This window comes from Rana temporaria, chromosome 1 (genome assembly GCF_905171775.1).
Source record: "Rana temporaria chromosome 1, aRanTem1.1, whole genome shotgun sequence".
Lineage (NCBI taxonomy): Eukaryota > Metazoa > Chordata > Amphibia > Anura > Ranidae > Rana > Rana temporaria.
In genome coordinates, this window is record NC_053489.1 from 558,060,488 (window position 1) to 558,084,657 (window position 24,170).

Genomic DNA, 24,170 nt, shown 5'->3' on the forward strand with positions numbered 1-24,170 from the left:
ATTTGATAAGATTGACAGCAGCAGGAGCCAATGGCACACTGCTATCTATCCAATCGGGACCCTAGACACCGGCTGGAGTTGGTGTGCTTGTTTCTGTCGCTGGAATGACTTGGTTCAGGTAAGTAAAAGGGGGGCTCTGGGGGGCAGCTGCATCACAGGAGATGTTTCACCTTAATGCATAGAATGTATTGAGGTGAAAAACCCTGAGGCCTTGTACACACGACCGAGGAACTCGTCGTAAATGAAACATCGTTTTCCTCGACGAGTTCCTTGTTAGGCTTGTCGAGAATCTTGACAAGTTTTCTTTGCGTACAAACTGTCAAGACCAAATCTCGTCGTTCTCAAACGCGGTGACGTTCAACATGTACAATGACAGGGGAAGTTCGATTCCACTGGCACAACCCTTGGGGCTGCTTTTGCTAATCTCATGTTACTGCGTGTTAAGTTAAAGTTTGGTAAGAGACGATTTGCACTTTTCAGTCTGTTACAGCGTGAAAAATGTGCTATCTCCATTACAAACGCTACTTTTACTGAAGTGCGCTCCTGTCTCATACTTTATTCTGAGCATGCGCTGGTTTCTAAGCATACACACGAACGTGTTTCTCGTCGAAAACCAGCCCGGACGAGGAACACGACGAGGAAATTGAGAATCCCGTAGAGGAAAAAGAGAACATGTTCTCTTTTTTTCTCGTCGCGTTCCTCGACAGTTTTCTCGATGAAAAACATACACACGACCGTTTTCCTCGGCAAAAAAGCTCTGCCACCTAGTTTCTTGATGGATTCTGTCGAGGAAAACGGCCGTGTGTACGAAGCCTGAGGGTTTACAACCCCTTTAAGGACAATTTACTTTTTTCTTATAAATTTCTTTATAAATATAAAGTAGACCTAGACAAAGACAAGTTTATCCCTCAAACAGTTTTAAAAAAGTCAGTTGTGAATAATAATGCACTTACAGTAGACATTCTGCAGCTGATCTATTACTCAGGATCCCTTCTCCATCCATTGCATAGTATGCCTAACTTCTGATAGGTTCCTGTAATTCTAGAAGGCTGGGTATGGCTGGTCTCAATTTCATTTATATAGGAAATATATAGTAAAGTTCCATGTATGTGGAAATATATGGTAAAGGTCCATTTTCATGATTACTTGATAATAAACCCCTTCCAAACTGGAGGTCCACTTTAATGGTGAGGGGCACAGGTGAAGGAGCAGTTTGCAAACTTGCAGTTCCCAAACTTTTGTTGATTGTTTTTGATTTTTCCATGTCTGAGTACCTCTTGTCATCTTACTTTAAATACATGCACTACTTTTCAGCACAGTGTGACAGTGCAAGAAAAGTGCTTGGAAAAGGGACACAGGCTTCGGTTGTGTGCAGAGTGTAGGGCTCCAGATTTTCAGCTAATAAACTGTTATTACAGCTTTCTCCGGAATTTGGTATTCCCAGATTGGGCTGCGTAGTTTGGAGATATCGAAGAGCCTTTGGGGGGAGGGGGGGGGATTTCCAACCAAGTGTCCAAGTTTTGTTGAAGAACAGCAGGGTGGGTGTGCAGTTGAACACAGCCTTTAAAATGAAGGACTTAGAATAGTTCAGGGCTCCCATTTTGGAGACAGGGCTTCACCCGAGAGTCAGAAAGTATGACTGTGTCCTGATAGGAGGGACCTATTCAGGAGGCAGGTGTGAGCCAGTATCCCTTTGTGCATGCGTTAAAGAGGAGCTGTGTGCATTAATGTAAGTGCGGATCGTTTAACAAGTGCACTAGGTGGACTATTGCGGAGAGGGAAGAGTTGTTTTTATTGTCGTGCACTTTCTTCACACTCTATGAACTTTTCTTTGTTGCAATTATGCAGGAATTGCACCTTTAATTGGACTGAGCATATTAAGTTAACACATTTTTTACATATTGGATTTATTATGAATTATATTATTTAAATTGGCACTATAATATCTTTTTAGCACCATTCTCATATATATATATTGTAAGTAATAGCAAGAGCTGTCTAATAATTACATTGATTTACATTAAAGAAAAGCTGTGTGCATAGAAGAACCCATGGTCTGGGTGACCAGTGTAAAGAGCAGAGGTAACGCTGAAGGAGAGGCAGATGGCTTGGTATTTATCTTACCTGTTTATGCTGCGTGCAACTAAAACCCTTGTTTGGGCAAGCATGTGGACTTTACATTAATCTGTTTTAATAAAAGTAGGCTACCAGACATTTAAAACACAGTGTGGGCTGGCATTTATTTTAGTAAAAAGAACAACTAGCACTGAGCTAATTAACCAATGTCAAAATTACCACATTATCTGTCAGTTACTCCCTTCCTTTCCTTGGTTCTTATCTTGTAGTGCAGATTTCCATTCATGTCATTATCTAATCAGAATGATACTCTCTCTCAAAATGATCTTAAAAAATTCTAAATGTTGACTTTTCTGCATTATGGTAATTTTTCATGCGGGTAACTAGTATTTATAATTTACCTTATGTTGGTGACAATATTAAAGAATACCACAAAGATATACTGTAACTTGTCTTGTTTTTGTTTTATTTGTAGGTATCCTTTACAAAGGGAATGGTGAAAACCAGTTTATATCTCAACAGCCTCCTGTCATTAGCACCATCATGGGAAATGGCAAAAGACGCAGCATTTCATGTCCTAGTTGCAATGGTCAGGCAGATGGCAACAAGCTACTTGCCCCTGTGACCTTGGCTTGTGGAATAGATGGAAGTCTGTATGTGGGAGATTTTAACTTCATCCGTCGATTATTTCCATCAGGGAATGTAACCAATGTACTGGAACTTAGGTATGTCGTCCTTTGACTGTAAAATCAAACTACTTTTTTATTGTTTGTTATTTTAAATGATAGTGTTTTATTATAATATTAATTCAGAGATTTAGTGTTTGACGTTGGCCAAGTATAAAGTAAAGGGTTTTCTACTGTAATTTAAAAATAGATTCCTGATTCAGCCATTTCCATGTAGCAGTTTCAATGATACCCTTGTATTGCTGCAATGGAACCTGACTAAACTGATCTGACCTGCTGGTTAAATCTGGTATATATAGATGCTAGAAATCAAAGGGATTTATATATGCAGAAATTCGAATCACAGGTCAAAATTTTGTAAAAAAAACCCTTTAACAATTTCTATGAACATCTGCCACAAATAAAAAATATAAATAAATCATATCTAAAATATTTAAATGAATTGTACACTAATTTAAATTATTATTATTTTTTATTAAAATTATTTCTGGATAATGATCGGTGCATTTTTTCTTTAATTTCTGCTGCCTAGGAGGTAAATACATGTGTTTTCCCCACATTAAAATGACATAATCTGACCTTTGATTGTTCATTGTAAGAGGATTTCTCATACTCAAAGCATAATACTTAAGTTGGCTATAGATGGGCTGATTTTTCTGCTGATACAATAAAGATTCTAGCAACTTAATAAAATTGTGAATGATTTAAAAACAGGCGGCGAAAGATATTTTCTAGTGGGCTAAAGATTTTCTGACAAGGGATTAAAAATAAGCCTTTCACTGTAAAGGAAAATCTAAGAATTACTATTTTAAACAACTTTGTGTAGAAACGTGGAGAGGTCCCTCTTTCCCTTGCAGATCCCGGCAGGGCCAGACTTTAAGCATGCTGTGCACAATTTTAGGAGGTCCCCTACCACCACACAAAAAAGGAACAGCACAGGTAGGTAAACTGAGAGGTATTAAAAGTCAGGATGTAACAAACAGTGAACACTATGTAAAAAGCAATAAAGCTGTTACTAAATTTAATATTAAATAAAATCAGATAACTGAGGACCTGAACTGTGATCCCCTGCTCTTCCCCTTAGGACCTTCCTTGATATTTGGTTCTGGAGGAGTCGTGTCTGTATTTGCTACATGGATGTGCAGCATAGTATAAGTGATCCAGAAATAAAGGTTGCCAAATTGCCAAAGCAAAAATTGCAATTGTGGCAGAACTATACTACGTCTGCAAGAGCTGTCATTTTACAGGAAGAGCATTAGGGTACAAGCAGAGGTGACGTGTTAGAAGAAGGGTAACGAATGGAGCTTTATGGAGTCAAGAACCAAGGGTGCCATGTTGGTAAACATTGCTTTGCTAACAGAAGCTGTGAGTTGTAGTGTTGCCAGTGGGTTGCCAAATAAACAGAGACCAGGGTGATGCTCTATTTCTAAGATGTTGGAAACCTTATGTTGCTATAAATGTGCCATGTTTCCAAAAGAGAGACACTTTTTTGACTCCTATCCTCTACCCATAATTTGCTCTTACTTTACACCAAGACCCCATTGGTATCCTAGGTGCAGCCCCCCCCTTTCTGATTTTCCTTATATGAAGGGATGGCACAGGCTTAAATTATATATAAGAAATATCACAGTCTACCAAGCACTGTAAGCAAAGAATGATGACGTTAATACTGCTAGCAAGTAGATTATAAGAGGGACCACTCCATATCACTACACAACGCTCGGTCTGAAAAAAAGAGTAATTTTTTTTCCCAAAAATCCCAATTGGCATTAGAAAATTTGAGAGATCTGAAATTCAGGCAGAAAATTATGGCATAAAAATGATTAAATAAAAAAGAATGCAATAACTTGAAAGAAAAATATGGTGGAATATGCCAGGAAATGGCATTTTTCGCCTTTGTTGTATCAAATCTGCCTTTGTATTTCCAACGTGTACAGCATGGAAGATACTATGCTTATCTGACTATCGCCTGACCATCTAATATAATGATTATTAAGACCAATGACACATTAAGTGCATTGAAATGCCTTACAGAAATAATATGCTCATGTACTTGAGAAATGTTCCATAAATAACAATCAAAGTAACCTTACAAAGTGTTTGTTTCTTTTCCTGAAACGGATGAGTCAAACCTCATGTGATGCTGTTTGAATTATAGTATGCAGAATATGTGGCATGCTCTCCACTTGGAACATTTCCATCTTCATACTCTTCACCTCTTATGACATTTGATTTATTATGAATCTCTTCTTTTCTTGCTTCCACCCAGAAATAAAGATTTTAGGCACAGGTAAGAATGGCGAATGTATTCTCTGAAAAAAAAAATGTCTCATTGTTGTCCAGCTTTATCTGCATAGTCTCTCAGATCACAGTTGTGTTGTGAGCCATCGTTTCACTGTCACATGGAGATGGATCTTCCTTTGAGAGGAGCTTTTTACATGACATAGACGCAGGCACATTCTTATCTGAAAGGCCCAGATATGAATATTACATTAAAACATACTGTTATTTGACCTGTGCTTTGGCTGCAAAACTGGACAGAGACAGGTGTTGTAGTATGATCAAAGGAAAGATTTTTGAATGTACAAGAGAGTAGGAAGACAAAGCTTTGTTCTACATGTGCCCCAGCTGAGCCTCTTTGTTACATAGCCCTCGTGGTCTTCCGACGAGTCAGAATTGTGATCCTAACTAGGAACTTTCTATCAAAGTCTCCCCGAGCATAGACTGCAGTGAGTGTATAGCTGTGTCACTCAACGGGGGGGGGCAATTTATTCCCAATCTTAAAGGGAACACTTCATATGCCTGTTCTATATTTATGTTTAAACACAGTCTTAGGTCGTGCAGAACATTTTTGTAAAAATGGTCATTTTTGCTCCTCTAGATTTATTATTTATCACTGAAGTTTTCAGCTTTTTTTCTGCTTTCAACATTTCTGCGAGAAAGGGCTTTGCTCTCATGTTGTTGGTAACTGGTGATTTTCTGGTACAGCAAGTAAAAGTTAGCTAATTGCTGTGCATAGCGCTTAATATTTAAGTTAAATCTTTCCAATCCATGCATTTAATTAGTGCCTGTTACTACTAAAAATAACCAGAGAATTGTACAAAGGCAGCTATCTCAATGTATTGCTTCCCAATGTTCTTACTAGTTTAGTTATTTAGCTGCATAGATAAGTATTGTATATTTTTGACACTAATAAATTCTTTAAAATCCTAACCAGGGAGCTGCAAAAAAAAATGTGTGTTGAGTATGTAGACAATAAGCACTTAGGGGCATATTTATGAAGCAGTGAATGTGACTTTCAGTATACATTTACCGCTGGTATTTCAATCAGTTTTTTTAACACATTAACTAATTATTTGTACACATTCACCATTAGTGAATGTTTGGTGAATTTACTGCTTTATTAGTATACCCCTCAAAGCGTATGCAAACCCTAAAGTGGATGTAAACCCACTCTCATCCTTTCTAAACTACTGCCATAGTGCTGATCTATAAGGATATACATGCCTCCTGCATGTATCCTTACCTGTCAAATATCTCCCCTCTGACTGAAAAACTGCAGATTCTGTGGGTGGGTTGTCTGGAGCTCGGTGGGTGGAGTTGTGATGTCAGTAGGAATGCGCTACCAACTAACATCCGACTGGAGTCGGACCACTTGGCCTTCAGGAGGAAGATTAAAACCCATCTCTTCTGAGGTCAAGGGGTTCCTTACTCATGAAATGGAAACAGCACCCAGAGGCGATTCAGTTTGCATGTGTTGCGCTTTACAAGTTTCTCACTCACTCACTCAGTAGACTCCCCGCCCACCTCTACACTCCCCTTACACTAAATTCTGCTATGATCACTAACATCCAGTCAAAATCCAGAAAAGTAACCACATGACTTCAGAAAAGGAGTGGGGGTTGGAATTAAAACATAATGTCTGTCTCAGACTAGTGCGTGAGATATGTAAATAACCTGTCATTCAAAGCAAGGGGGAAGAACGGACAAAAGTTTGGCCCCATAACCCAGTTATTCAGGTCTTAGAAAATAATTCAAGGTATGGCATTTTACACATAGTTATATTGGTCCACCTTGAAACAATGTAACCAAGTATACACCACCACCTGGGGGATTCCGTAGATTCTGTAAATCAGTGTAGCAGACACTGCTTCTTCAGTGGTCTCCACCTGCTTCTGGGTCCTGTGCCTGAGCTGTTGCCCTGCTACATTGTGAATACAGGAGGTTGACCACTAGGCATGGGCAGCATTCAGAGAAAGCTTTGCATTTTCTCATTGAATGCAAAGTGTTCTCAGATTGGACAAGGTGGAGAGTGTGTCTCTTTACACATCCAATCATAGAATGTTCTGCATCCATTGAGAAACTGCAAAGAGATTGCTGAATGGTGCCTATGCTGAGTGGCTGACCTCCTGTGCTCAGAATGCAGCAGATCAGCCTTTAGACATGGGACCCAAAAGATTGTGGAGATCATTGGAATAGCTATGTACTGTAGGTGTAAATAGTAACTCCAGTGCCCGGTGCAAGAAATCATAAAGGTTTTGATAATGTGGTGGGGAGGAGGGATGGGATCAGTGGCAGTGCTGGTGGGGAGGGGGGGAATGGGATCATTGGCAGCGGTGGTGATGAGGAGCGGTGGGATCAGTGGCAGCAACGATGTAAAGGGGGGTGGGATCAGTGGCAGCGGTGGAGTTGAGGTGGGGCGGGATCAGGGGCAGCAGTGGTGGTGGTGTTGAGCTGGAGTGGCATCAGTGGCAGTGGTGGTGTTGAGAGGGGATGGCAGCGGTGGTGTTGAAGGGGGGTGGCAGCGGTGGTGTTGAAGGGTAGTGGCAGCGGTGGTGTTGAAGGGGGGTGGCAGCAGTGGTGTTGAGGGGGGATGGCAGGAGTGGTGTTGGTAGGTGGCAGCGGTGGTGTTGAGCGGTGGTGCCATCCTCTCCCACCACCACCTCTGCCTCTTGCTGATCGCACCCAACCACCACCACTGATCCCATTCCTATCCCCCCATTTCCTCTGTTGTAGAGGTTATTGGGGGTTAGGGATGAGATCTGCATTGGTGGCGGGGTGGGATCAGCAAGAAACAGAGGTGGTAGAGGCTGGGATCACTTGCACTGCCAATTTGTCACTTGGGTCTATCAGTTGTTTCCAGCTCAGAATTCCATCATGCTTCCAGGAATGCCTTTGCTTCATGGAGACTCTTCACAGTCTCAGAGGGGAGAGCTTCTCCCCCTTCTCTGGATTGGTGTCAGCTGGTCAGCTGCTTTTTTTTTCTATTTTTTGCCCGCGTGCCCCTCACACTGGCAGACAGGCAGGCAGGCCCCCCTGAAGTGGTGGAACTCCAGTGCCCAGTCGCAAGTGTGACTGCTGTGACCCTGATAAATCTGCCACTGTATTACAGTGATTTCCAGCTTTTAGAGGGATCCTACAGGTATATGCATAGTTACATAGCTCCATGCAGGACCAATGTAATAATGTAAAGAATGCTATACCTGGAATTCTTGTTTAAATGGCTCTTTAAAAACAATATATTTCAGAACTATTTCTGAACTGTATGTACTGTTCACAAAGTTATATATTGTTTTGGATGGAGTAAGAGCTATATGTACTAATAAGCCTCAGGGCAACAACAATAATGATTGCTTTATCAGTATACCTAACTTGTGGCCTGGTATATTGTGCAGAAGGCGCATAATGTACTTTTTAACAACAAAATCAATTAGAAAGAACCAACTAAAATCCTAGTGATACAGACACCTCAAATCAAAATAAATGGAACAGTACTGGATTTCCACCGTAGTGCATCTTAGAAAGAACATACCTTCTGTGAGTTGTTTTCGAGCCAGCAGAATCAAAAACGATGCCTTTTTGCAATGGCACAAAAGGGAGCCAGATCAGATGAAAAATTTCTGCAACTTAATTACCTTTGCTGCTTTGATATAAAAAAAAGTATGATACACTGTGTATTTCTCCATTCATCTGTTGGGCTTAGCAGACTATAGATAGGGATCTGTCATTTTTCTCCCCGTTAATTTCTTACAACAAATACTGCCAAATAGTGTTTCAGCAGTGAAAATCGAGAAGGGGATTTGAGTTCTCGCATAATGATTATGGCAGACTTAAATCTGCATGCTGGAGGCGGATAGAACTGTACAGAGATCGTTATCGGTTTGGCACACGGCATCCCGTGCTTGGTGAAACATTCCTGTATTTGTATTTTAGTGAGTGAATTCTGAGATGGAAAGTTAAGAACTCTATTTACATCCAGGACTTCAAAGCGAAGTCTAAGTTCATTTTAAAATTCCAATTCGGCGGTGTTATGTTTATGAGATGTTTGTGCTTCCGTTCCTGTTGAATTTTGTGTATTTTGTGTGTCTGTGGAGATGTTTTGCTGTTTTTAATTAGTATAATCAATTAATATTTTCCTTTATTAATACTAGTAATAGTCATGTGCTTGATTCTTTAAAGGACTGGTAAACCTTGAATACAAAATGTATCTTTGTGTAAATTAGCTTTTACACCAGTATGGTACTATATGTAAAATAGTTATGTGAGACTTGGGATTTGTTTCATTGTATATTTGCTTACAGATAACATGTCATTAACCACTTCACCCCCTGGAGGATTTTTTGCGATTCGGCACTATGTCGCTTTAACTGACAATTGCGCGGTCATGCAAGGTGACTCCCAAACAAAATGTAGGTCCTTTTTTTCCCACATATAGAGCTTTTGTTTGGTGGTATTTTATCACCTCTGTGGGGTTTTTTTTGCGCTATAAACAAAAAAAGAGCGACCATTTTGAAAAAAAGCAATATTTTTTACTTTTTGCAATAATAAATATTGCCCAAAAATATATAAAAAAAAACTAATTTCATTCTCAGTTTAGGCCGATATGTATTCTTCTACATATTTTTGGTAAAAATAATCGCAATAAGCATATATTGATTGGTTTGCGCAAAAGTTATAGCTTCTACAAAATAGGGGATAGATTTATGGCATTTTTTTTTACTAGTAATGTCGGTGATCTGCGATTTTTATCGTGACTGTGACATTATGGCGGACACATCGGACACTTTTAATGCTGTTTTGGGACAATTGTCATTTATACAGCGATCAGTGCTATAAAACTTCACTGATTACTGTGTAAATGACACTGGCAGGGAAGGGGTTAAGTTTGGCCTAGGGAGTGATTCTAACTGTGGGGGGCTGGGCTACAAGTGACACAACATTGAAGATCAGTGTCCTGTCACAAGACAGAACAGGGAAATTCCTTGTTTACACAGGTATCTCCCTGTTCTGCAGCTTCCTAACACGATCGCGGGACACTGGCGGACAATCGAGTCCGCGGGTCCCACGGGCACCTGCACGTCGGGAAAAATTTAAAGCAACGTACCTGTATGTTGCTTGGCGCAGCTGTGACATTCTGCCGATGTATATCTACTGGCGGCGGTCAGCAAGTGGTTAAAGAGAAATGTAGGCTGCCATTGCTGATATCTCCTTTTGAAAATACTGTGTGTCTGACTATCATTCTGATGCTTTTGGCTTTAAGACTCACTGACCTGGAACAAGTAGAGATAAATAATTCCAACACGCCAGAGTTCTCCAGTCACCAAGGAGCATGAGCTTTTCTTATCATAGTTATAGGTCTGATTAGTGGGAAGATTGTTGGACCTCTTCAATGAGACCACTGCGTCCACACAAAGAACAAGGGTCCCACTCCACAGCTGCTGGCAGGGAGCAGACCTTTCAACGTATGCTGGCCATACATTATACAATTTTCTTATTCAATTTCCTTTAGATTTACTTTCAACTATGTAGTACAAGGGCCTGCCTAACTGCACACAAATTGAAAGTGTTTAGATTTGAACTTCTATTATAAGGTTTTGGTAAATCTAACAGAAAACTGTACATGAAAATGAAAAATTGTATATTGTATGGCCAGCCTTATGCCCCGTACACATGATCCGAATATCATACGTCACAAGTAGAAATTAAATAGGTTACTAAAGTCACGAAAATTCTCGTACGACAGAAAATAAAATCAGAAGTGATGTCATGTGTTGTAATGTATTTGTATTGTATTTTCGGACGACAACTGTACTGATTAAATGAAAATCGGACGATCTGGTACCGTACTAGAACAATTTTCGTGCATTGCCGATAAAATATCGGATGAATTGTCATGATCGGCTCTCAAAATCTCTGTGCTAACGATCCAATTATCGTACGATTCTTCCTCGGACGACATTTTTCGTACGATATTCAGATCGTGTGTACGGGCCATTAGAATGTTGGTGCGTTATAAGGAAAACCAATTGTAAGACATATAACATCTTTTGATGCATCTGGCGTGTATTTAGCTGATTTAAACTGAAGGTTCAATTGCTCTTCAAAGTGTTATAAAATGGCTAAAGCCGCATACACATGACCATTTTTCAAGTCATGGAAAAAAATATGTTTTTCTCGATGTGATTCTTGCATACACACGCTCGTGAAAAAAAAAATGCTCGAGCAAAGCGCGGTGATGTACAATGCGTACGACGGCACTATAAAGGGGAAGTTCCATTCGATTGGCGACACCCTTTGGGCTGATTATGCAAATTTCCCTTCTCATAACCTGCTTTTGAGAATGCGCGTGTTTTCCCCCTTTGTTAAAGCCTACACACGACCGTTTTTTACGATGTAAAAAACGACGACGTGAAAAACTACGAGAAAAAATAGAGCATGCTCTAAATTTTTAATGGCCTTTTTTCACGTTGAGAAAAATGCTCTGGAGCCTACACACGGACGTTTTTAATGACCAATTAAAAAAATTTAATTTTTCTCATCATGAAAAACTGTTGTGTGTACGCGGCATAAGATATTTACATGATTTTCAGAAAAGTTGTGGAATTGAATTACTTAAAAGGGTAGAGGCCGTCTGGTTAGGAATGTCAACGTTCACTTTACAGAGATCATATAATTTAGTAAATAAGGTGAAGATATATTTGCTTTGAATGGCCAGTTATGCACAAGAGAAATCATTAAGAAATGTATTTTTGCTTGTATATGAATGGAGGATAAATACAATGATCAAATCTTTACCTTATATAGTAAATGTTTTAATTCAATATTAGATCAATAGATACTATTCAATTAGAGAATTAAATATCATCTAAAGGTAAATATTCAATGTGTAAAAAATAGGGAAGCATAATTATTCCTTTAGTGAATTAACCCCTGTATGTTTGTTAAAAAAAAAAAAAAAACTGGCTGATGTTGCATTGTGATTTTAGAGGACCACCAAGTCCCAAATTGATCTTTATGTCTGCACAGCATTCACGTATATTGTTCAGTGCTACCTGGACAGTCCAAGGCAAGATATGGCTTTTTTTTATTTTGGAGCTGTCACTTCCCTTGGCATTGCCAGTGAATACATTGAAAGTTAATGACAGCACAGTACGGATGATTCTGCTGCTTTGCCTAACACCTCCTCCTCTATGATTATACTGGCAAGTGTTATAGGATAGTAAAGAACAGATAGAACAATGGAAAATAAAAAGCAAATGGTTACATAAATTCAACAGAAAACCATGCATTCATGTGTTCCATTTGCAGGGCTAATTAGCTGGCGTTGCCCAGTTTCTTGTTGTCTGGCAAATGGATCTTTCATGTGCTTTTTCAATAAAATAGCACAAAAACCTGTTATGAATAATGTAGATCGTGCAATCAAGTTCAGATTCCATTTTTACTAAGAGTCATATCGGTAAAGTCTAAGTCATTATTAGTTGCTGTGGTTTACTTCATGCCTCCCATCTTTCTAAGATAGAAAAAAGTGATGTTTTTATATAAGTTTATAAGCATGGGACATTTTATGTCTCCAACACCAGAAAGAGTAAATGACAAATTATCTCAAATTTACGAATGCCTCTTTTAGTCACTGTAAACAAAAATAAAGATAATAAAAATAATTAATATGACTTAAAAGGCTTTTTTTTTTTACTTAAAAAGGCTTTATTACCCAATATCTTTTATTTCCTAGCATTTGAAAGGAAGTTATGCAATCATTTTAAACCTGAACTCCACCCTTGCCTTCATTCTTGCACAGTTGTACATGGTTCTCTCCTGTACTAAAGTGTTTAGTCTGACTGTGTCAGTGTGCAATAGCAGCTGCAGCAAGTTAGATAGAGCCCACTTCATTTTCTGGCTTGAGAATCCTCTAGCTCTTTTCATTCCAGGCTTACTGTCTTTGGCCTGTCCTGTTTACTCATTGGATCTTTTTTTTTTCCTTCACGGAGGCTTGGCATTTCATGTGGGCATTACCTAGGGCAGTCTGCCCTAGGTAATAGACTGACATCTACCCATCAAGGCATTTTAATATTTGCATAACTACTGCCCACTACAGCCCACTGCTTGCATCAGGACTGAGGGCTCTCACTCTGTTGTCCCCTCTCACCAACCATTATCTGCCATTGCACAGAGAAGCATGGAGACCCAGTGATGACATCACGTGCCTGATGACATCACTGGGTCTAAAATAAAGCATAGGATACATTTTTTAAATGCTTTATTTAAATATTTAAATATTTAATAAGCATGTTACCCACTTACGGACCGTCCGCCGTAGGAATATGTCAGCTGTTTGGAGAGGAATAACATTGTTATGGTAGCAGCTAGCTACCATTACCCCAGTATCCTCTTTTTCAGCGAGATAGAAGTGGTCTCTGTGGCGTATACACCGCAAGATCACTTTTATCGGCAGCGGGAGAGGGGGTCCCCCTCCCGACACTCTCTGGTGCCCTCCGCTGCTTATCGGAGCCGAGGTGATCGGTTCTGCTCCCTTGCTGTGTATGGAGACGAGTGAGGGGAAGATGGCCCCCACCTGTCTCCATATCACTGCAGGGTGGAAGCAACGTCAAAACATCACTTCCGCCCAATACTCTTAAAGGGACATTTTTTTTATTGCATTTTAGTCCAAATAAACAAAGAAGCAAACGCATACATGAGAAGCACCCACATATGAAAACAATGTTTAACCCACACATGTGAGGTATCGCCACATTAGTTAGAGTGAGAACAATAATTCTAGCCCTAGATCTCCTGTAGAATGTTTTAAACGTCACCTATGGAGATTTTTAAGGGTAAAAAATCCACGCCATTCCACGAGCGGGTGCAACTTTGAACATGTTGGGTATCAATTTACTCAGCGTAACATTATCTTGCACAGTATAAAAAAAATTGGGCTAACTTTACTGTTGTCTTATTTTTATATTCAAAAAAGTGATTTTTACCCTGTAACAGTGAACAGACGATCAGTGACAAGCCACAGAGAAGAACAGGGGAGGTTTGTTTACACTCTCCCCGTTCTTCAGCTCCTGTGACCCGATCGCGGGACACCAAAGGCGATCGGGTCCGCGGGTGCGGTCACAGAGCTTTGGACCGGGTCGCGAGCACGCCGCCACCAGTGAGTGCGCGACCCAGGGCTGGCCACTTAAAGGGCAACGTACCTGTACGTGCCTGCGCCCAGCCGTGCCCTTCTGCCGACGTATATCGGCGTTAGGTGGTCCTCAAGTGGTTAACCATATAGCAAACTCTAGATGGTACAATACATTAATAAAAAAAAAAAATTGTAATCTTAAAACAAAAATTCTCCCAGCATCCAAACAAACCTATTTGTCTGATACAACTTAGACCAAAAATAATATCTTCATACATATTGGTAGGTGATACGATGGCATAAAGTGGAACATTTAAAGGATAGCGACAAACCCAGGTCTAGTCACTGACCTGTACTCTGCAATAGAAGTACAAGAACGTCTTTCTATAGTATCTACACTAAAAAAGAGCTTGAGGATTTAATGGAGCTTTAAGTCCCTGAAGGGATATTGCAGTTATAAACTTTGGTTGGATTAATTGCATTAATATACAGATTGTAATTTCCAAGCTCTTAAATGTGCAGACTATTTTTATATTTATGTATGAATTAAAAAAAAATTACTTGCAGATTCCTTTTAATAACACTAGAGAAAAATTAGGAATTATTATCAAATAGCGGATTTACTTCGGCTTTATAAAACCTATGCACAAAGAAACACTGGGCTGTACTTGCTGACTTCTACTTCCGAAAATGCTAGTTGCCTTTGTCTTGCTGACCTATTGGACTTATTGGTATTTTAGACTCTAACCCAGAAGAGGCATGCTGTCTTGGCAAATCGCTGACTTAGCTTGCTGCATACTTGCTCCGGGTCAATGGCTCAGAGGTTAATAAGAACAATGGGGTTGATTTACTAAAGGCAAATAGGCTGTTTCATTTTCAAGATAATTTTCCCCAGAACTTAATGAATGAGGTGAAGCTGACTTCCATTATCCAGTTATTTTTATTTTTTTATTATTCTTCTGGCACGTGATTAGGTGATCTATGCAAAGTGAAAAGTCACCACATTCACAAAGCAAATTCCCTTGCAGAGTGAATAGTCTATTTGTCTTAGGAAATTAACCCCACAGAATCAGAAAATGAGGATGTTTAGAAGAAGGTCAGAAATGGATATCACCACAAATTTTCTTTAAAAACTGCATTCTCTCCCTAAAGAGTTTTAAAGGGAAAATTGTATTTGCTTTTGGACCCCCAGCATCCTTTTTTTGTTTATATGTTTAAATTAGCAATTTAATTAAGAAAACATTGACAACAGAATTATGAACGTTTAACCTTAATCTAATAAATATACAAAACTGCAGCAGAATTAATTTAAATTTTATTTTTTTTGGTACTGCAAAGAGAGAGCTAAGCTTTTTTACATAATTTAATTGCATGCATATAGTTTTAACTTTGACCAAAACTGCCCTGTAAAAGATTACAAACAATTGGTTTGACATCACTTAGGCCTGTAATTGGCACCCATAAAAAGATTAAGGCTTTCTTACAGCGATAATAGCATTTCCAGTAATATATCGCCTCAACTCCTCAAAGACAGGGAAGGAGCGTTCTATCTTGCCAGTGGTAAGGGAGAATCTTATCACAATAGGGATTAAATAAAGATTGCATAAACACCTACATCTGGTTACCATGGAAACCATAACGGTTTCAAAAAAGATTTATACCATTCTAATGGGTGTATTACAATAGATGTCAGTCATCTAAACTTTGCTTTTATTCTCTTAAGTGCACATCCATCTTTTAAATGGTTCTTTATCTGCTGAAAGTTTGATGTCTCTTCTCCTTCAGGTAGTTTTACCTTCTGTTGGGTATTATAAGCTACATTTTTCATGATTTCCTGTTTTATAAATTTACGTTTGATATCGGGAACTATTCACAGCTGAGCTTTTCAGAAACACAGGTTAAAGCACCCTTGTGGTTATGATGCTGTTTCTGGCATTCTTCAGAAAATCTCTCTTGTTATGCTCTGGGAAACATGCACCAAAGCTTCAGCATTGCTACAAGTTTGACAGTTCATTAATGTGAGCCAGCTTTGTTTAAAAATGTAGGTGTGATATCGTTTATATATTAAATGTATTCATTTGTCTATTTCGATTTCCCAACTGAAAAATAATATGTGAGGACAGTGACAGATCAAGCTACTAACAGACCCCAGAGCCTCCCCTAGGGAATGTGTGAGGTTTTATTTTGATTATTAAATTGTGGTTCACACCTCCAGTACTTTCTACTCTATAGACACTGCCTAGTCATGTGGTAGGCCTATATGAGAATAATTTGTGCACTATCCTCTCGCCCTGACCTTTAGTAACTGCATGAGATGCTGAAGCAAATATCCACCACCAGTATTATGCTATTTTTTTTTCTTGAGAAATTAGCAGACATACCATTGACTCCCTGTTTCACTAGAAGATGGAACTGTAATTTCCCATTCCATAGTTAGGCCACTCACGTATTGCTTCTAGTAGGTATCCTATGAGGACCAGAAGGTATCTGCTCCCGGAAACGTGTTAACTACACATATACTTAAAGGGGTTGTAAAGAAATAATTTTTTTTCATAATAAGCATCCTTTACCTGCAGACATTCCTCTTTTCACTTTCTCATTGTTCGTTTTTGCTCAGAAGTCACTCTATTTCTTCTCTGTTCTGTTCACTTCCTGCTTGTCTGATTTTACTGACCACCGTGATGGGAGGCTTTACTGCGGTGGTCAGTAACGTGCTCACCCCCTCCTGGGAACTACATCTGTGCGGTAGGACGCTCTCTACGTGTTAGAGACTTCAAGGAGGTGTAAATTACTAGGCGTGCCGCAATGCATACTGGGAAATGTAGTTCTTACATGAACAAACGATGCAAACCAGGAAGTGAATGAGAGAACAGAAACTAGAATGCCGGAGGTGATATAAATGAAGGAATTTAATAGGTATTTACTATTTTTTTTAACAATACCATTACACTATTCTGTCTGTCTACCTTGCAGATATTAATTTTAGGCAATTTTTTTTTCCTTTAGTGACCCTTTAATCTGCTATCGGCTACTAGTAAGATATCACTGGATACATGGTACATAATTGTTCTAGTGATGTTTTGGTCTAGATCACATGCTTATTGAGTCCTGCAGTGTAGGTGTGTGGGACTTGTCATTTTTAATGGTAAAGAATGCTGTAAGATTGATAAAGGAAAATGGGCTTTTAAAGGGGTTGCAAAGGTAAAAAAAAAATCCCTAAATAGCTTTCTTTACCTTAGTGTAGTCCTCCTTCACTTACCTCATCCTTCCATTTTGCTTTTAAATGTCCTTATTTCTTCTGAGAAATCCTCACTTCCTGTTCTTCTGTCTGAAACTTCACACAGTAATGCAACACTTTCTCCCTGGTGTGGAGAAAGCCTCTTGAGGGGGGTGGGGGCGAGCAGGAGCAGAAAAAATGGGGAACGTGCTTAAACCCTCAGAAACACTAGGCACGTTTAGGCACTTTTGTGGATTAATGCATTCTAATGACCAGAATAAATTAATATTCTCACCAATAGAATGTATTAACACACAAATGCGCATATATATATATATATATATATAAATATATATATATATATATATATATATATATATATATATATATATATCTCAAGGTTACATAGATAAAAAGACTGCTGTTCTATCCACATGGGTCTGTGTACCATAGGAGACAGAAATACTGGGGCTGTGCCAGTAGCTTAACTATTTTACCTTACAAGGGTGTCCGCATATGATGGCCTTGTGCTTCAAAATGCTACACTGCACTGGAAACACCAAATCATTTCAAATACAAAGCATTGGAATCCACAGGTTATGAACATAACTGACCCTTAAAGATAGAAATATGCTTATGTTGAAGCTCAATTTATTACGTATGAGAATACCACAGTTTTTGAAGAATATGGTACTTTTGGTCCCTTTATATGGAGAGGTTAAAAGCGACAAACAGGTTCAGGTGGTAGGACAGCTTGGAGAAATACATTTAGAAAATCTTTATAGAGTTATGGCAAACGGTACAATACAGACTTCAGGAAATATTTTTTTTGTTACTTAAAAGCACAAAATATTTTCTCCCAAAATATTTTTTAGCAAGTAGGAGGTACTAACAATCCATGTCCACATGTTCAAACAGAAAAAATTGCACTTATCGACTAGGAATGGTCAATGAAAATAAATTAATATTTTACTTAGACACGGAAAATGGGGAGGCAGCAGTTCTGATGTAGGTGCACTAAAGACATAGGGAAAGAAAGGGGGGGTTTAGAACTGCGACATGTCCACATGTTAACAGGAACTTTAGACGTGGTGAACTGGATCTGGACTTCATAAAGGGTTGTGTACTTTATTAAAGCCGAGAAACACTGATCTAAGAAAACCTTTTGATAATAAAACTGTCTCGCTTGTTTGTTTAGTCAACTCCTTGCCCGTATGGACAATATAGTAACAAGTTCTCAGATATGATTAAAAAATATGATGTTAGAACTTCAGGCACACACAGACATTGCAAATGTTCTGTTATTAAACTAGATCATTTCTCAGTCAGCGCCTGGTAAAAAGCAAAAACACAATACCTGTTAAAGTCATAATCATCTTTTGCAGTGAATATGACACAATTGAAATATTGCATTAACTTCAGCATTCATATATTTCCTTTGTTCAGAAACAATATTTAATTATTTCCTTTTATCTGGCATAATAAAAGAAGTGTGTATTTTGGTTGCACTGACAGTGATAAATGATCGGGAGAAGATTTCAACAAAATCCTACTTCTGAAATAAATCTACAAGAATAATATATGGCTTCATCTCAAATGATAGTGTTACTTACACTCTATTTTCAAGTGTACCTGTTCCACTCATTTTACAGATTGTAGCACTTTTCAGTTGTCACTACAGAAATCGGGGCTTTTATGGGGCAGTTTGCACCCTAAAACTTAGCTAGTATGCATGAAATGAATAAATTCATAAATTACATTTATTAAAACATGGTCTTGCCGTCAAAATTGTTGCTGCTGTTGTGCGTGGATGAGATGGCACCCTTATCTTTATCCACCTTTAAAGCAAATGTTAAGGCAAAAAAAAATCAGTAAATCTCTGCAATACAAAGACCCTGAAAATACTTATAAAGACCCTGCAAGTATAGAAAAATGCCTACTGTTCTGCCAGAAACTCGATCCACTCCTAATTTCTGGTTGTGGGCTGACAACGCAAGCTTTTTCTGGACTGAAGTCACAAGAATTGGTGGCAGCCCTAACCATCTGTCTTGTGCTAAATTACCGTATTTATCGGCGTATAACACGCACAGGCGTATAACACGCACCATAACTTTAAGAGGGAAGTTTCAGGAAAAAAAACTTTCCACAGCCCCCTGCGTATAACACGCAGGCACAGTTTATCTTCTATTTTCAGGGTAAAAAAGTGAGTGTTATACGCCAATAAATACAGTACTTAACTCCACCTCCCTTTCCTCATCTCTATAACATAGAGACTAATTGTTTTGTAGCCCAATATAAGAATTATGAGAGAGGATAATACAGCTTATGACACCACAGAAAGTGTGCACAAGACACAGGACGGTTTCCAATTGTTGACAAGGCTAATAGATATTTTCAAAGATAAGGAAACACTTTCAAGATTTCTACAGACTAAAACGGAGCAACTAAATGGTATCAAGTTGGTAGCAAAGCCGAATTCTATTCCTAAAATTGTTCCCTCCCCCTTCCTCCTACCTATCCTGTATACCCTGTATAAATAAAAAAAGATCTGTATGCTTACATATTTTAATTTGGTTTGATTCAGTCATGTAATTCAGCAGTTTGGGCTCCCTAATGTAAAAAAATGCTCAACAACAGGTGTGAATTCCAGTAACATCACCCTAATGCTCCCATGGCCCAGCCATTGACAGCGCCCCCCTCTCCCCTGCAGCAGCTGTTTTCTGACACTGAAAAGCCAGAGTTGCTGCATCACATGACTGCATCAGATTAATAATAGGCAAGAACACAGATCTTTTTCATGCAGGATAGGTAGGAAGAGGAGGAATGGAAGAGAATAGTTAGTAGGGCTTTTCTTCCACTTTAATTGTTGGGGTCTGATTACACTTTAAATGTCTGTTTTGTTAGGGCAGCCCTCTCTCCATATACTATCCAAATACTTGTATAGGTGTAGGTGGGTGGTGGTTGTATCTGGTAGGGAAAAAATGTAAGGGTTTTTTATTCGGATGATTGTTTTTAACCATGGCTTGATAAAGGAATACAAGAATATGTGGATGTTAATAATAATGATTCATGGTTTATTTAATAATGTTGTTTAATGATGTGATGTGTTAATTACAGTAACACATTGCAACCTGATTCTGATTCAGTGGGATATCACCTTTCGCAAGTATCCTGAAGTTAGAGCAGTAAAGATGTTTGCTGATTGGTTGCTCTGGATTATTGCTTTTGCACATTATTTTTATGCTTATATAAAAACACTTGATAGTTACCAACAGTGGCTTATTACTGGAGTCAGAAGTTGCTTTTCACTTTTACAAATCTCAGTGAACTGAGTGAAAGCCTTGATAGAGGTGACAATAAGTGACACCATGTCTTATCATTTACGGCTAGTTAAACCATTTGAGGGAGTGTGGTGGTTGAATTATCAGCTGTGTTATCTATTGCTATTTAATTGTTATATGACACTGACAAGCTATGCAAGAGTTCACAGTAAAATTTACTCACAAAATCAATAAAGGAATACAAAGTTGTTACAGATACTGCAATTTAAAGCTTGGAATGAGATGTTAAAAAAAAAAGCTTGATGTCTGGATGGCAATGGAATATTTGGCTATATAAATTAAACATACAAGGGAGTACAATAAACTTCAGTGCCTGCTTGCTATTTCTTATGGCTCACATGATATGTTTATTAAGGGTGCCCCAGAGGAGAAGATACTGAATTCTCAATGTATTCCTTTATGGTAGAATGTTAGAACGCTGCCAACTTTTGTGCTGTTACCTGTATGTTCTAGCCTTTTTAAGAAATCATTATTTTGGATTATAGAGCTTCTTAATTTAAAATATTTTTTTGATGCCCTATTAGTTTAAATCTTGTCCTGATGTTGGTTTTCGCAGCTGTGAAATCTTAAAGTGGAACCCACTGACAAATCATTAAATGTGATCTTCATTAGAATGGAACAAACTTAAAGCCTCCTATGTTTCTTTTGCTGTCTGTTCCTTTCTAAGAGAGATTTCCAATACCACTGTCGCCAGGACATTAAATGGGAGGGAAGCACAGAAAAACTAATCTAAAAGAGGTTCAACCAAATGACCACTATACTTTTTTTTGTATTAAAGGAATAACCCCTTATTTTGTGTTCAAATTGCACTCATACAGTACACTGGATACAAGTAAAAGCCATGTATGTCATTAACCATAATGCCGCGTACACACCATCACTTTATGTGATGAAAAAAAATGACGTTTTTAAAAACGTCACTTTAATTGACTGTGTGTGGGGGAAAACTTCGTTTTATGTCTTGTAAAAAACGACCAAAAAAAATTGAAGCATGCTTCAATTTTATGTGTCGTTTTTCAAAAGTGCACTTTTTACTTCACAGAAATTGACCGTGTGTAGCAAAAAACGTCGTTTTCAAAGACGTTTTTTCATCCACACATGCCCAGAAGCTACTTATGAAGCAAGCTTCAATGGTAAAACGTGGTGGAACGTAACCTCACTTTGCAAGATCATTGTGAGAAAAACGATGGTGTGTAGGCAACTTCGTCTTTGAAAATTGAAGTTTCAAAAACGTCATTTTTTACTTCACAGCAAGTGTAGTTTTTTTTTCATCACATAAAGTGATGGTGTGTACGCGGCATAAAGGTTCTGAATATGGACTGTTAGCTCCTGTATCTAGGGTTCTATTTGTCATAATAGAACACAAGGGCCAGTGCCTAAGGCACCATGGTTATGTGGAGCAGTACAGTGCTAAACCTTAAAATATACAAATTTTGGTAATCTTGTTTCCCTCTTCTAACCATTTATAGCAAAGTTCATGAAATTATCTTAATTTTTTCAGGTTTGTTGATCTGCATATAGCAATGCTCCCAGTGGTGCATTCTAGTTTGTTTTTACTAACATATGTGCATGTTGCGAGGAGCGGAATAGTACAAAAGCACATCATTCCCTGCCAGAGCCACAAACTGCCCAACTCCAGTAAAACCAGTTAGTGGGGAAGCTACTTTAATATCGGTACAAAAACCAAATAGGCCCATAAGTGAAGGAAATTTTCACCATATGCCCCTTTTGCCCAACTCTGGTGCGATCTTGTAAAAATTCAAGAATCCTGCTTTAAATGCATATTAAAATAATTATATTAAAGTATATGGAAAGGTTACGCATAATATTTTATTTAAAAATATATATTGCTGTCCATAACCCTTTTGAAAAACAAAATGTCCTTTAAGTTTACCAAAATAAATTAATAAAATAAATGTAAAACTTGCATTCTCTAGCCTTTATAAATCGACAGTAAAAATTTTAGATTATGGCAAAAAAAGTGCCCGCCGTTGTTATACGTCAGCACTTTGAAAAGGGATATCATTGTTATGACAGCAAATAACTGCCATAACCCTGGTATTCTCTTCTCCAGCATGTGGTCTGCTTTCAGATAAAGGTGGTCTCTGCGGCGGATTCGCCGCAAGATCACTTTTATCGGCGGCGGAAGAGGGCCCCCCTCCTGCCCCGCTTTGGTGCCCTCCACTGCTTACCGGAGCTGCCGACAGCGGCAGAGGCAATCGCGTCCACTCCACTCTGTGGTATGGAGCTGAGTGAGGGGAAGATGACCCCCACCCAGCTTCATACCATTGCAGGGCGGAAGCAACGTCATATCGTTAAAACAACATTTTTTTTTCAAACAACATTTTTTTTATTGCAGTGTAAATATGAGATCTGAGGTATTCAGGCACAGTTCCTTAAAACCAGCCATGGTCTATGAAAATTAAAAGCCACTGACAGTTATGCTAGTGTTAAAATATTGGGTAAGTTTTCCTTTTAAGAAAACTATACATTGGTGATATTATAAGATGTTCTTTCCTAGGAGCTGGAACTCTAAGCTAGGCTCAGGATCTAATTATTTGAGTTTTGAATTTTTTGTCTTTGAAAAACAAGACAAAGCATCTTGAGCTAGACTAATAATAGATGGACTTCCACTTTCTAATGATTATTCTCGTATTAATTTAATGCTAAAAAATGTGCTTGTTTTGCTAATTGTTTTAAATAAAGCCCCATGTTGTTTTTGCCTATTAATGAACAATTTTAATAAGCATTTGCGGCATGCCGGCTCCTGGCGGGGAACTGAGTGCCTGTGTAAAGATTTTTTAATAATAATGTTGCACTTAAGTATCCCCGTAAACGAGGGAATATCAAAGCACTTTGCATCTTTATGCAGTTTTATATAGCATGATTAGTAACCAGATATAATTGGTAATTTTTATGTCCATTAGAGGTAGCAAACTTTTAACCTGCTGCGCCAGGCTTTGAACCTTTGACCTTTTTTGTTTTGCTGAGGTTTAAAGGGCGGCCATTTTAAGCTGTTAAACTAACGTTGCTCAGTTAACAAAGTAAAAGCTGATTTTTTTTCTTCCAACATTTAGTGTGTTGTGAGTGGCTTTTAAAGTACGTATTTATCTATCATAAAATATTGTTAATAGGATTTCCAAAATGCAACATTAAATTAGCAAAGATGCTTTTAGATTCTTTGGTAAATTGCGACTTGCGCCTGCATAAAATTGTGGCCTGACAGCTGGAGGTTACATTTTTTAAAGCAGTTGTACCAAGTGTTGGGCTTGTGTATTACATTTTTCTTTGTATGACCCGTGCAAGAGCCTCTAGGCACATTCTTAGATGTGTAGGAAAAGGCTGGACATCTACTACATTATAAATTTACTTTAGAAGGAGACCATACTATTGATGCCATAAATGTTATGTTTTTTTTTTTTGGAGCACAATTTACATTCTTT

General features: G+C 38.4%; 1 protein-coding gene across 3 annotated transcripts in view; it reads left to right on the top strand.

Annotated features, from left to right (window-relative positions):
• TENM3 (teneurin transmembrane protein 3) overlaps window positions 1–24,170 on the top strand; it is a 1,530,681-nt gene that overhangs the window by 1,434,473 nt on the left and 72,038 nt on the right. For 2 of the 3 annotated variants that reach the window (XM_040333823.1, XM_040333831.1), the window contains 2 exons: window positions 2,552–2,802; window positions 5,030–5,052. In XM_040333823.1, coding sequence (XP_040189757.1) covers window positions 2,552–2,802; window positions 5,030–5,052 — 274 coding nt within the window. The remainder of the gene's footprint in view (window positions 1–2,551; window positions 2,803–5,029; window positions 5,053–24,170) is intronic. The other variant, XM_040333815.1, reaches the window with a different exon arrangement.